This window comes from Myxocyprinus asiaticus, chromosome 32 (assembly GCF_019703515.2).
Source record: "Myxocyprinus asiaticus isolate MX2 ecotype Aquarium Trade chromosome 32, UBuf_Myxa_2, whole genome shotgun sequence".
NCBI classification, from domain to species: Eukaryota; Metazoa; Chordata; class Actinopteri; order Cypriniformes; family Catostomidae; genus Myxocyprinus; species Myxocyprinus asiaticus.
The window spans coordinates 39201658-39214046 of record NC_059375.1 but is presented as its reverse complement, the minus strand read 5'-3'; the positions used below and the strand labels follow the sequence as shown (position 1 = coordinate 39214046).

The following is a 12389-nucleotide window of genomic DNA, read 5'->3' as shown; positions in this document are numbered from 1 at the left end:
CTGAGGGTTCTGTCCCAAAATCTTGCCGGGTCATTCCTACAATGCAGTATATTTTAATGTCCTCATCATATATGCCCAAAGATGGAAATCATGCTAGTTTATTTTCTTTTATCACATATCACAATTATACAGAGCCCCTTAGAGGACAGGGAGGGAATTTATTTTCAGAAATATTTTTGTGTTCCCGCACAATTATTTTGTGTTCCCGCACAGCAGCTTTATCCATGCCTTACAAAAATTAACCATGTTTTACCACAGGAACAAGTGTTTTAAAAACCACAGAACTTGTACCTCAACTTAACCATGGTGTTACAATAATACAACTGTCGTAACTATGTCTATTTTTTTTTTTTTTTTTTTTGCAGAATGACTATCATTTTTATTACCATAGGTTTGTTTTTCCTGTATTATTACAATGGGTTTTACTATGAATATCAACGTTAAAATATGGTTTCTGTAGTAAAACCATGGTAAATTTAATGATTATGATTTTACTATGAATACCATAGTTGAAATATAGTTACTGTACTACACCATGGCAAATTATGTGGTTACTATGGTTTTACTACAAATACCCAGTGCTGGGAAGTAACAAATTACATGTAATATATTACAAATTTTACTGGTCTGATTTTTTAACCACACATGAACAGCATTTGTAATGCCAAAATTGCCACAGTAAGAACATTGTAAGTGCCTTGTTTTTTCACTCAGATACAGACAAATAGCGAATAAAACACACACACACACACACACACACACACACACACACACACACACACACACACACAAAATCACATCAATTCTCATATTCTGATACATTCAGTAAATTTCCTGTAATGCATTTAAGCAACATAATGTCAAAATTGTTCAGCTTATCCTACTCAAAAACATGTGACATCAAACCAACAAGAATTAGGTCAGAAGTCATTCAAAAGTAATTCAAAAGAAATCTGATTATATTACCTTAAAATGTGATCCAAGAGATTGCATTACTGACTACAATTTTAGACATTTAATTAGTAATCAGTATCAGATTACAATTCAGATGTAATCTATCCAGCACTGCAAATACCATAGTTCAACAATGGTTACTGTAAAACCATGCTTAATGTCCATGAGTGATGGATAAAGCTATTGCAAGGGAGCACAAAATAATTACGAAGCAATAATCATTAATCTATTTATTGTTTTTCCATCATGTTAGCCTTTTATAATATCCCTCTGACAAAAGCCAGTTCCTTAATGACATCTTTTCCAGGACGTGACATCAGGACGTGATCATTTTGGTGAGAAAACTTCAACACAGACACCAGTAAGTATTAGCGATGGATTTTATGAACTATGTGATGTTTTGTGGTATTGGTTGGTTTTACTCACTATAAATTTTCCATCCAGTTTGATACAATTACAGAAATCAGTTTGGTTATATCAAAACTTTAAGAAATTTTAAAATTAATATCGAAATAAACCTCAAGGTGAGACCCTCATATAAGCTAACCCTCAATCAGTTAGCAACGACTAAATGTATCTATTTATTTCCATCCTGTTAGCTTACATTCTGTTAGAATTCCTGTTAATTTTGCAACATGATCACATGGCAAAATCGACATGTATCTTCTGAAAGTTCATGCACCCTGAAATAAACTGCATTCAGCCAAATTACTGACAAGCACCATCCCACATCATACATTTTTCCATCAATTCCAATGTAAATACACTTCCTTCTAGTGCTACTAATAACACTTTGTGCAAGCAAGCTCCAAGACACGGATTCTGGTCCCGTGAAATTTTTTTAGTAATCGTGTTCACATAAACATTGGTGATCGCGATTCGGAGGTTGCATTTTTGCTATAAAATGACATTTGCACTCCATTGACAACTACATTTAGGGTTAGGGTTTGGGTTAAGACATAGATTTAATAAAAATATGCATTCTTGTTGACCATATTACATAATTTACAAATAAAAACAACTCGCTTAACAACCCGCTTTTGGCGCCCCTCTGTGGACATTTTACCCAGAATCTGGAGCACACATGTGCCCATTAAAGTTCAACAACACTTCCAGTTTCGGCCACTGGGGGCAGCGATTCGAATTTCAGTGCGCACAGACAGATTTAAGCTTAAAACGTTCAACCTACTGTTGCAGAATTCATGATGAGATCAGATTTTGTGTAAATAATCAAGTTATACATATATCATAAAGTAATAAAGTGCCTGTGCTTGACCAGATTATACTTATGACAGTCTGGTAGACTCTTTTTTTAAAAATACTTTCTTAAATAACAACACTAGCATATTCATTTTTACGAGTTAAAAAGTTGAAAGGTCAGTACAGTATGTATTATACATTTGTCAGGTTGTCAGAATCAAATGGCATAACTAGTTTTCAGTGCACACTCATTATGAGTCTTCATTGCACTCTCTTAAGCAGTCTTCACTGCACGGTCAAGTTGATTAAGCCAAATTATGACTGATAATGAGCTGAACTTTAAGTGATTTCAGCTTCATTTCATTCGCACAAATCAGACCGCCTCCGCTCCCACACACAAACAGATGAGTGACAGCCTCGTTTCGGTTTTTATGAGGAACGCAAAATCTCAGCTGACAATCCTCTGATGTTGTTACATTAATTTAGATAAGAAGATTAAAGTCACAAAGGAAAAAGCTGTTTAAAACTAGGGAGAAAATAGAAAACAGAGAGATTAAAAAAAAAAAAAAAAAAACTCGAAATGGACAAGGCTAGGAAAATAGCTGCTGGGATCATAAATTCTTCCTCCTACCTGAAATTCGCCTGGGTGTCAAAAGCAGTGTGTGGATATTCCTGGAGGCTGCAGCTGGCCTACATATGCTCAATGCTGTTTGATTTGTCCTCAGCAGTGGCTTTTCTTGACGTTGGAAAATTCCCATTTCCTCTGGACTGATCCAGGTGGTCTCAAGGGCTAAAGCGTTGTTTAGATAAAGCTGGGAATGAGAAAACAGAAATTCCTGTGCAGTTAGAGAACAGCGACAAGCTCAAAAATTCCCAGAAAACAGTTCATGCCCCTGAGCTAGTGGTATGTTCTGTGCTCCAAATCAAATTAAATATACACCAGAACTAAATTTGCAATGTATATGAGGTTAACGTTTGGCATGAATGCTTTTACAAACATTAGTTAATTGGTTAAAAATATATTGCCTTTAACTCAGTGCTAACAAAACCGTATATACTGTAGTGGAGGCAGTTGTTTAATGTGTTTTCCCATAGAAGTAAGGTCAGGGTAAATTGTGATATTTTGTTGGGGCAAGTTTTCACACGTGTTTAATATGTTATAAAAATGGCAGGTTCTACTGTGACAACGTACCCTTATTAGGGCAAGTTATCACAAAAGGTTGACATGTATTTCAAAGAACTGTATATTGTTTCCTGGACAATAATGGTGGAAATGCACAATCGCTTTTTTGTAGCCAAGACTTGTATAGATGTTTCAATACAGAAAATGACTTTCAAAAATAAACCTACCCTGAGAAATATTTACTGGAGTTAAAAGTGTGACAACTATCCCCAGTCTCCCTTATAGTCTGATATTGCTCATCTGAAGGCAACAGTTTAATGTTGATTTTACCTTGTAATCTGGCACACGTTTTTCCACCCAGCCCTTGCCATAGTGTGGAGGCAGTACTGTCCGGTATACATGAGGGAACACTGGTAGCAGGTCCACACTTGCAGAGGGCTGGAAACCCATCATATGAGGCCTGGACGGCAACTCCCACTGGCACCGAAATAAAGCAGAGGTACAAATTTGACCACAATGATCTGTTTGGATCCACCCTCTAACCTTATAAGTAAGTCTATACAGGAGGAAATGAATAACTGAATTAAGAAGTCATTGGTGGAATATAGGTGTTAGGAAATCATTTTGGCAAAGAGAATGTTTCTTTTCATGTGTTACCCTAGGGATTTTGGATAATTCATGGAATTTTGTGAAGATCTTTACCATTAAATTCCCTCCCATTGTGTGCAATGTCTAAAGTTTGATTTTGAGGTAATTTGATCTAATGTTTAATCATTTTTCAAATGTTGCAAATTTATGAGGATAATTAGAATCCCTACACTTGTCACATTTATTATTGAGAACAAATACGTTTTTTTTATTTTTTTATTTTTTATTTTTTTGTCATTTAAGTTTTATTCAAGGTGATTAAATAAAAAATAAAATAAAAATAAAAATAATAAAAATGAATAACTGTTCAATAAGTGAAAGGACAGTATTTGAGGAAAAAGAACCCCAGTTGCAGTGGCTAAAGGCCCCTATAAAACACGTTGTTTTTCGTAAGTGGGCTGAATAGATTTGTTCTGAAAAATGTTCAAAATGGGCTCACCTTGACTGATCCAATCACTATCACTATTCATTTGTTTATAGAATTCTTGAGATGTTATGAAATGCCAAATGTGATTGAAATGAACAGAAAATGGTTAACCCTAAAGTAGTTATTTTGAATAAGCATTATCATAATTTGTTACTCAAAAAACATCTTGCTGTTTTAAAAGTATTTGTAAGTTGACAAATTTTGCCCTATAACTATTGTCCTTATATTTACACAATATCACTATAACTTGAGCCTTTTACCCCAAAAGGCTCCCTCGTCACTTTTTAATAAAAAAAAAAAAAAATGAAATAAAAAAATGTATTATTGTTATTGTTATTGTTTCTTCACTCTCAGATTATCCAATTTGATCAATAAAAAAATCAATATCCAATAAAACTAAATGTTTTATTTTTTTCAATCTTGATACAATAAAAAAAAAACCTGGTCTCATAGAATCAAGTTACTATAACTATATTTCTGCAAAATTAGTTTTATGTGGCTTAGTGTACCTATCGTGCCAGTTTCCTGGTGAAATAAACACTAGAGGCTCTACAACAACAATGATGTTTATTTACTTTCATGCAAATCCTGAGGTAAAACAGCTGATTATCTATTAATAAACACTTATTTATCACTCTGTTCCTCAAAGAATACTATTTTATGCCATCTAAACACTTTTACTATAGTGCATGACTTCTAAGGCAAAATGTTTGCATTACATAACTGGCTACATTTACAAGATTTTTCAAATATGATGAAGTTGCATGGTAGCTCAACTGACAGTGTATTGCACTTGCGATGCAAAGGACCATAGTACGAGTCCAGCAGAACACTTGAGTTGACATGTGAGCTGAAATTGTCATAGAAGCACTACAAAATGATGTGGTTGCTTCAGCAATTGTGCTTTTTATCTCACATTTGCTTTTTATGACACTTTTGGTCAAATTTCGTTTTAGGGTACGGAGGTAGGTTTTGTTGATTTAAATCTCGATAGATCATTAACCAGAATTTAATTTAACTCTCATTTAGCATGGCAACTGCATGTGTTCTCATTGACAGCAGTAGACTTTTTGGAACAGTGAAGGTTTAATTACAATGTCTTAATTGACGACCACACTCAGCACCATATCAGTGGACTTTTTGTGTTTCCAATCAATAACTACAGAAACCTCTACACCTCTTGTTATCAGGTCATCTGTTGTGGGTAGATTTGGAAATTGATTTATATTTGTTACTCTGCACTCATCAGTTGGTGAAAAATGTAAACTGGAAAAAATGGTGTTGACTACTCAATGAAGGGATGATTTGTTTTTTGTGAAAATGATGCCACAATGCCGAACTTAATCTGATTGACACTCAAATGCACACTTTTGAAAACTGAAGGTTTTTGATGGTTCTTTTCAGAACCTTAAAGGGATAGTTCCCCCAAAAAAATGAAAATTAATTAGAATTTTCATTTTTGGGTGAACTATTCCTTTAATAAGGATCTGTCGCTGAATCGCTTTTTTCCTGACAACAGCTGGGCAGCGCCATAATGATTCTGATCTCAGCTAGACTGTTTTCTGGTTCCGATCTCCACAAGAAGCAATGTAAAAACTTCTGAAACAAGCAATTCAGACAGTGAACAATGAGCATTCTAAGTGTTAGTTGGTTTAAAAATGAGTTCAGGCTCAACTTGTTGGCAGTTGTTGACTGTCATAACAACTCAAATGATATCAACATAACTAACCTCGGGCCATTGCTTTATGTCATCTACCCACTCGGGTGAGGCACTGCCAAAAAATGGTCTTTACGACTTTGTAAAGTATTGCCACTATGGAGCCACATGTTTTTATAATTGTACAAATTTAATAAGATAAACATCACATTATCAGCTAAAAACATATGCCAAATACTGGAAACCAGAAAACAAAAAAAGGCTTATGCTATGAATTGTGGAACACTTCCGCATTCAGGAAAAAAAAAAATGGATAGTTGGCTTTAGCATTATTAAGAGATTTTTTAGATCATCATATTTGTTTCTGGATTCTTTGAAGCACAACTAAATAGATGTTTTTTTTTGTTTTGTTTTGTTTTGTTTGTTTTACAGAACTAGAAAAGAAAAGGTTCTTTTTGCAACTTAAAAAACTGTTTTGGCTCTAACTGGCAACTTCATTTTTAAGAATATAAAAAGGAAGTTATATAAATCCAAATATTCAAAATTATCTTCATTGTTGGATACTGTCCCTTGAACTCAGTATAAACAACTCTCCAAGCACATAATCATGTAAAAGTCAACAATAAAAATTGACCTTAATACCCTTTCCTTTTCTTTTTATGAATGATTAATAAAGTCATGTCGTTCGAAAGAAAAACAAAGACTGTCTATGCAGTCTTTGGCCAACATGCAATAGCTTGCTCCACCTTTTCTGCTGACATCACCAAGGCCTTTTAATCGATCCCTGATGGATAAAATCAAGTGTGCTATTGAGATGAATGGGAATGCTAACAGATTGTGCTTTCCAGGTATTTTAGACCTAAAATTGTTTGCAGTTTCATGTTGACTTTAAATCTGGGTTAGCTCTTTGTAGATTGTGCTGTATGTTTCTACCGTGTTGAGAGTAATATCCTATTCTAACACGCTCTGACCTACCCCTATGCCACTCTGCGGTGGCAGTCAATCAAAAGCTTGACTTTTGTTTCTTTTATTTCTCTCTCTCTCTCTCTCTCTCTCTCTCTCTCTCTGGGTCCAGCACAGTACTACTAAGTTCACGCTGGCTGCTTCCTCTGAACGGCACTTTAATGATGTGAAGAGCACAAAGTCTACATCATTGTGGATGTGGAACAGTCGTGATCATGCCTCTGCTTGGCTCACAGATTAAATGTCACGATGAGTTTCAGTTCCTGAGGAGGATGCAAAATTCTAAATGCAGCGCCTCTAGTTGTGAAACTGTGGAACTGAAGGGATAAGGAGTACATGCTCAGAATTTTGATTATCTTAAAGGGATAGTTTACCCTGACAGCCTCAGTCACCATTCACTTCTTTTCTTTTTATACAATGAAAGTGAATGGTGATTCTGCTTAGCATCTCCTTTTGTGTTCCACAGAGTAAAGTAAGTCATATGGGTTTGGAACTTCATGAGGCTGAGTAAATGATGACAGAATTAATTTTGGCATGAACTATTCCATTAACCACTAGATCAGGGCCTAATACTCTAAAAAGCACCAATGAGACCAATGAGGGTTTTATTGCATTCAGTGTTTTGGGTGACACCTTAAAGGGGGTCATATCATGAGGAATGTACTAACTGCAAGTTTGTACTAACTCAAAACATTACAGTCCAAAAGTACCATGTATTGGATCAAAGCTGCGTAAACAGCTCACTTTTTACTTTTACAGACATCAGATATAAATAAATGGACATGGTAAAAGACTCAGGGACTAATTCACTAATCTTAAAAGGAACAGTTCGCCCTAAAATAACAATACAAATATCTCATAATTTTCTTACCCTCATGCCATCTCAAGCTCGTATGACTTTCTTTCTTCTGCAGGACACAACCAAAGATATTTTAAAGAATGTATGAGGTGTTTCTGTCCTTACAATGTACATTAATGGAGTCCAAAACTTGCAAGCTCAAAAATGTACGTACAGAAAGTATGAAAGTAATCCATGAAACTCGAGTGGTTTATTCCATGTCTTCTGAAGCGATACGATAGCTTTAGGTGAGAAACAGACTAAAATGTAAGTCATTATTCACTATAAATCTCCTTTACACACTTCCACATGCTTGACACATCACAGAGCGCTGTACCCAAACCAGACACACTCTATAAGTTGCACCACTGCAAAATTCAGTCATGCTTGAATAAGCTTGTATATGCAGTTGGTTATATGATGCCAGGTTGAAACTCCAGGTTGCTCCGGGGGGATTGTCTCTGTAATAAGTGCACTGTACGTTGCTTTGGATTAAAGCGTCTACCAAATTCATAAATGTAAATGTAATGCAAGCATTAAAATGTAATGTCTTTCAAATCATGTTTAATAGTAAATGTGTTTTGATGTAACAATTTTATAAAGTGTCAGTCTGTCGTATTACTTGTGATTTGTGCAAAAGTGAATAAAATTAATTGTTGTTGTAGTGCTTCTGATGTTTATTTCACCAGAAATCTGCAGCGATATGTAGAATGAGGCACATAAAAATCATTTTGCAAAGATTTTATAATAGTCACGTTTTTGCTATAAGACCAGGTTGGTATAATGATATCAGGATTGAGTACTTGGAAACCACGTGTAGCCTCAAAGAAGCATCATCTTGAAGCCTGCAGATTGTGTTCCAGTTGGGCCAGATGTCAGGCCGGAAGATTTAAAATGAATAAGGACTCACATTTTGATCTGTTTCTGACCCAAAGTGATCATATCGCTTCAGAAGACATGGATAAAACCACTTGAGTTTTATGCTGCCTTTATGTCCTTTTTGGAGCTTGAAAGTTTTGAACCCCATGGACTTACATTGTAAAGACAAAAACACATCATGCATTCTTCAAAATATATTTGTGTTCCGCAGAAGAAAAAAAGTCAAATGAGTTTGGGACAGCATAAAGGTGAGTTAAAGATGAGAGAATTTTCAGTTTGGGATGAACTATCCCTTTAATGAAAGGATGAAAGGAATGTAAATTGATAGCTAATAGGCTACACATAAAATGTTATTTTCATTAAATAATGCAGTAAGTATTCATATTAGATTGCATAAAAAGTGTAATCTAAAAATGTTGTAATTTGTAAATAGTATTACAGATTACATTTCAGAGGTAAAATCTACCCAGCACTGTGACTATCTGTATTACAATATTTAATTACAATATTATTTATTATTGTTGCTTATGTGGTTATCTATTTTAAATTTTTAAATTCAATGTATTTGTACAGTGCTTTTCACAAAGCAGTCTTAATGCCCCAATGAACAAGCAAAAGGCAGCAGTTGCAAGGAAAGGCTCTCTAAGGTCTACTAAGGAAGAACTAAGAATTGTCTATTTAAAACCTATCATCTTCTGTATTTAAACTCAGCTTTTGCCATAATGTGTAAAATAATATTTTAAAACTGGATCAGGCATTTATTCATGCATCAATGTAGAAAATTGCTGTTTTAAACAATATAAATATTCAGTGCATGAAGAATGGCTTTGTTATTGCTTTAACATGAGAAAGTATAAGATGTCCTGATACCTGAACACTAGGCAGACTGAACTGACTGATGCTCGCGGGTTCCGCAGCAACAGCCGCGCGCATTACAGGCAGAAACGGATCGCAAGACATATGCCATCCCGAGACCGCTTGAATCACCGGAGGAGGGCGAGAGGAGATGAGCACCGGAGGCGCAGAAGCAACGCGGCACAGTCCCGAGGTGGACGGGATCATCCAAAGCCACGGAGGAGCTTCTGCGCTGATGTGCCACAGCTGAGGCTGAGATTTGACGCGCTGGACCGGGATCATCGCTGCTGCATCTTATTCGGATGGATGAAGACTGTGGAAGCTGTCCGTGGAGTGGACACTGGAAAAGCAGATAGATGTCGCACATTTATCCGCAACCCAGGGTGTCAGATTAATTCCGCACATCTGGCACAACAAAATGTTTCCTCATACCGGACCGTGCCAAAGTCCCTTAAAGTTGCATCACCGAAGGAAAATAAAATGTTAACCTTAAAATTTTCATGAGGTAACATCTAATGTGGTTTGATTCAAGACAAAAATATGATTAGACAACACTGAGTCAACCTGGATACATCAGGTTACACCAACAAAACTAATTTTACGGGTTAGATCAGGCAGTAAATAGCTCCTTAATTGCTGAGTATTTTTAGCACATCAAATAAGCAGCATGGATAGAACTTCAATATCTTCATAACTTCATAAGGAGTGTTATATTAGCCTAAAATTGTTTGCATTTGGGATTAGTAATATTGAGCTAAATAGATCAATCTCATAAAATTGAGGTTTTATGAGAAATCAGATTTAGATAAAAAATACACAAAAAAAAAAAAAATAAAATAAAAAAAATCCCCTCCTAAATTCTGCAGCACCTACATGGGCTGCATGAAATTACGCAGGTGGAAGTAAGGCACCAAGAGAGCTGTATAACTTAAATTAAAGTTAGTTTAGCCGTTGTTTAAAGCATACTGAAAATGACATTCAAACTCACCTAAAAGGTGTTCCAAAATCCCGTTAGTTTATCATAATTTGGTGTTCATATGGTGTTTTGTTGGAAGTAAATCAATAGTGCAACATAAATAGATGATTAAAAATAAAAGTACTGCTGCAGATGAAGATTTTGGAGAATATCCAGTAAAAATGTGTCCGAGGTGTCCCAAAGCGCGGAGAATACGCAGAACTCCGTGTGTGCGTTCCGTTCACGCACCGTGAATCGCACTTCCCAAGTGCGCGATATCACACTGGCGGGTTCTCCATCTCTCTCACAAAAGCTCCATGGGAATTTCGGGTAAATCTGTTCGGTGTCAAGGCGACGATCCTTCAGTCTCCCCGCAGTGGTGTAACGCCCCTCCTAGAGCATCTCAAAATCACCACTCATCGCATTATAATCCGCTCATTTCTCGTGCTTTTTGGACACTTGTGCCTATACGTGAAGAATCATCGCAGAAGAATAGATAAGATTGTTCTGGCTCAGTCATGTCAGTCCAGACTGGGTGCATTTGCTATTGTAAACGGATCTGATGCCGCTATGCGCAGCCCACCTCAGTGCGTCATGGCGCGCAAAGACGCACAACTCTCACTCATATGATCTAATGAGATAATTACATTATGGCCCTGTTGTGTGTCATCCTTTTTCATTTTTTAACAGCGAAATAATTTACCTTTATGGAAACTGAGTTTGAAACATGTATGGGAGTTTATTTTATCCCTCATGTCCTGTTTGTGGTCTCAGAGAGCCAGAGGCAGTTTAAATAGCTTAAAAACATACTTAAAATGTAAGCATGAGGTTGATACTAGGACTTTGTGTAATCTAAAGAAAACTGATTATAAATAATATTGCAGTGTTATAACATGCTTCAAATATCCTGAATGAAAAATGGTACATGTGGAATCTCAGAGAGCCTAAAACTTTAATAAATGCAATGCAATGCAATTTTTTTTTTTTTTTACATACTAAACTTCTCTAATTGATGTAAACAGTACTGCAGTATACACTCCTGACAGATTTTTAGTTTGTATTTTTCTTCAGTGTGTTTTGTTGGGGTCAAATTTGCCCAAACGCAAACAACATTACCATATTGGATAACAGTTACATTTCTGAAGATATGCATGCCTACTTTTTGATAAAACAGAAGGTTTAAGATTCAGTAATATCTGTTTTCTGGGTTTTGATTAGGTTAGAGGAACACATTAAAGAATTTGAAGGGTAAATAAGAGGTATTTCAAATTACTATTATTATTTTTACATATACATAATTTGTGTTTCTGGGACCCCAAATAAAAATATTAAAAACAGTAAACTCAATCTCAACAGAACATAAGAGTTAATCGACTGTCATTAAATCGGCTTTTCTCAAACCTCTGGTGGTAATGCTGAAGATCAAATCATATTTTTTTATTATATATATATATATATATATATATATATATATATATATATATATATATATATATATATATATATATACACTATATTGCCAAAAGTATTCGCTCATCTGCCTTTAGATGCATATGAACTTAAGTGACATCCCATTCTTAATCCATAGGGTTTAATATGACATCGGCTCACCCTTTGCAGCTATAAGAGCTTCAACTCTTCTGGGAAGGCTTTCCACAAGGTTTAGGAGTGTGTTTATGGGAATCTTTGACCATTCTTCCAGAAGCGCATTTGTGAGGTCGGACACTGATGTTGGACGAGAAGGTCTGGCTCGCAGTCTTCGCTCTAATTCATCCCAAAGGTGCTCTATCGGGTTGAGGTCAGGACTCTGTGCAGGCCAGTCAAGTTCTTCCACACCAAACTCGCTCATCCATGTCTTTATGGACCTTGCTTTGTGCACTGGTGCGCAGT

General features: G+C 35.7%; 1 protein-coding gene across 1 annotated transcript in view; it reads right to left on the bottom strand.

The window, feature by feature from the left end:
* The window catches only part of LOC127423643 (transcription elongation regulator 1-like protein), a 130925-nt gene extending 119930 nt beyond the window's left edge, over positions 1-10995 (bottom strand). Inside the window, exons 1-4 of the mRNA XM_051668145.1 lie at positions 10533-10995; positions 9560-9884; positions 3608-3754; positions 2786-2966 (exon numbers count right to left, since the gene is read on the bottom strand). Of these exons, the coding sequence (XP_051524105.1) occupies positions 2786-2966; positions 3608-3754; positions 9560-9826 (595 nt within the window). The 5' untranslated portion in view covers positions 9827-9884; positions 10533-10995. The remainder of the gene's footprint in view (positions 1-2785; positions 2967-3607; positions 3755-9559; positions 9885-10532) is intronic.
* Between the last annotated feature and the right edge of the window lie 1394 nt (positions 10996-12389).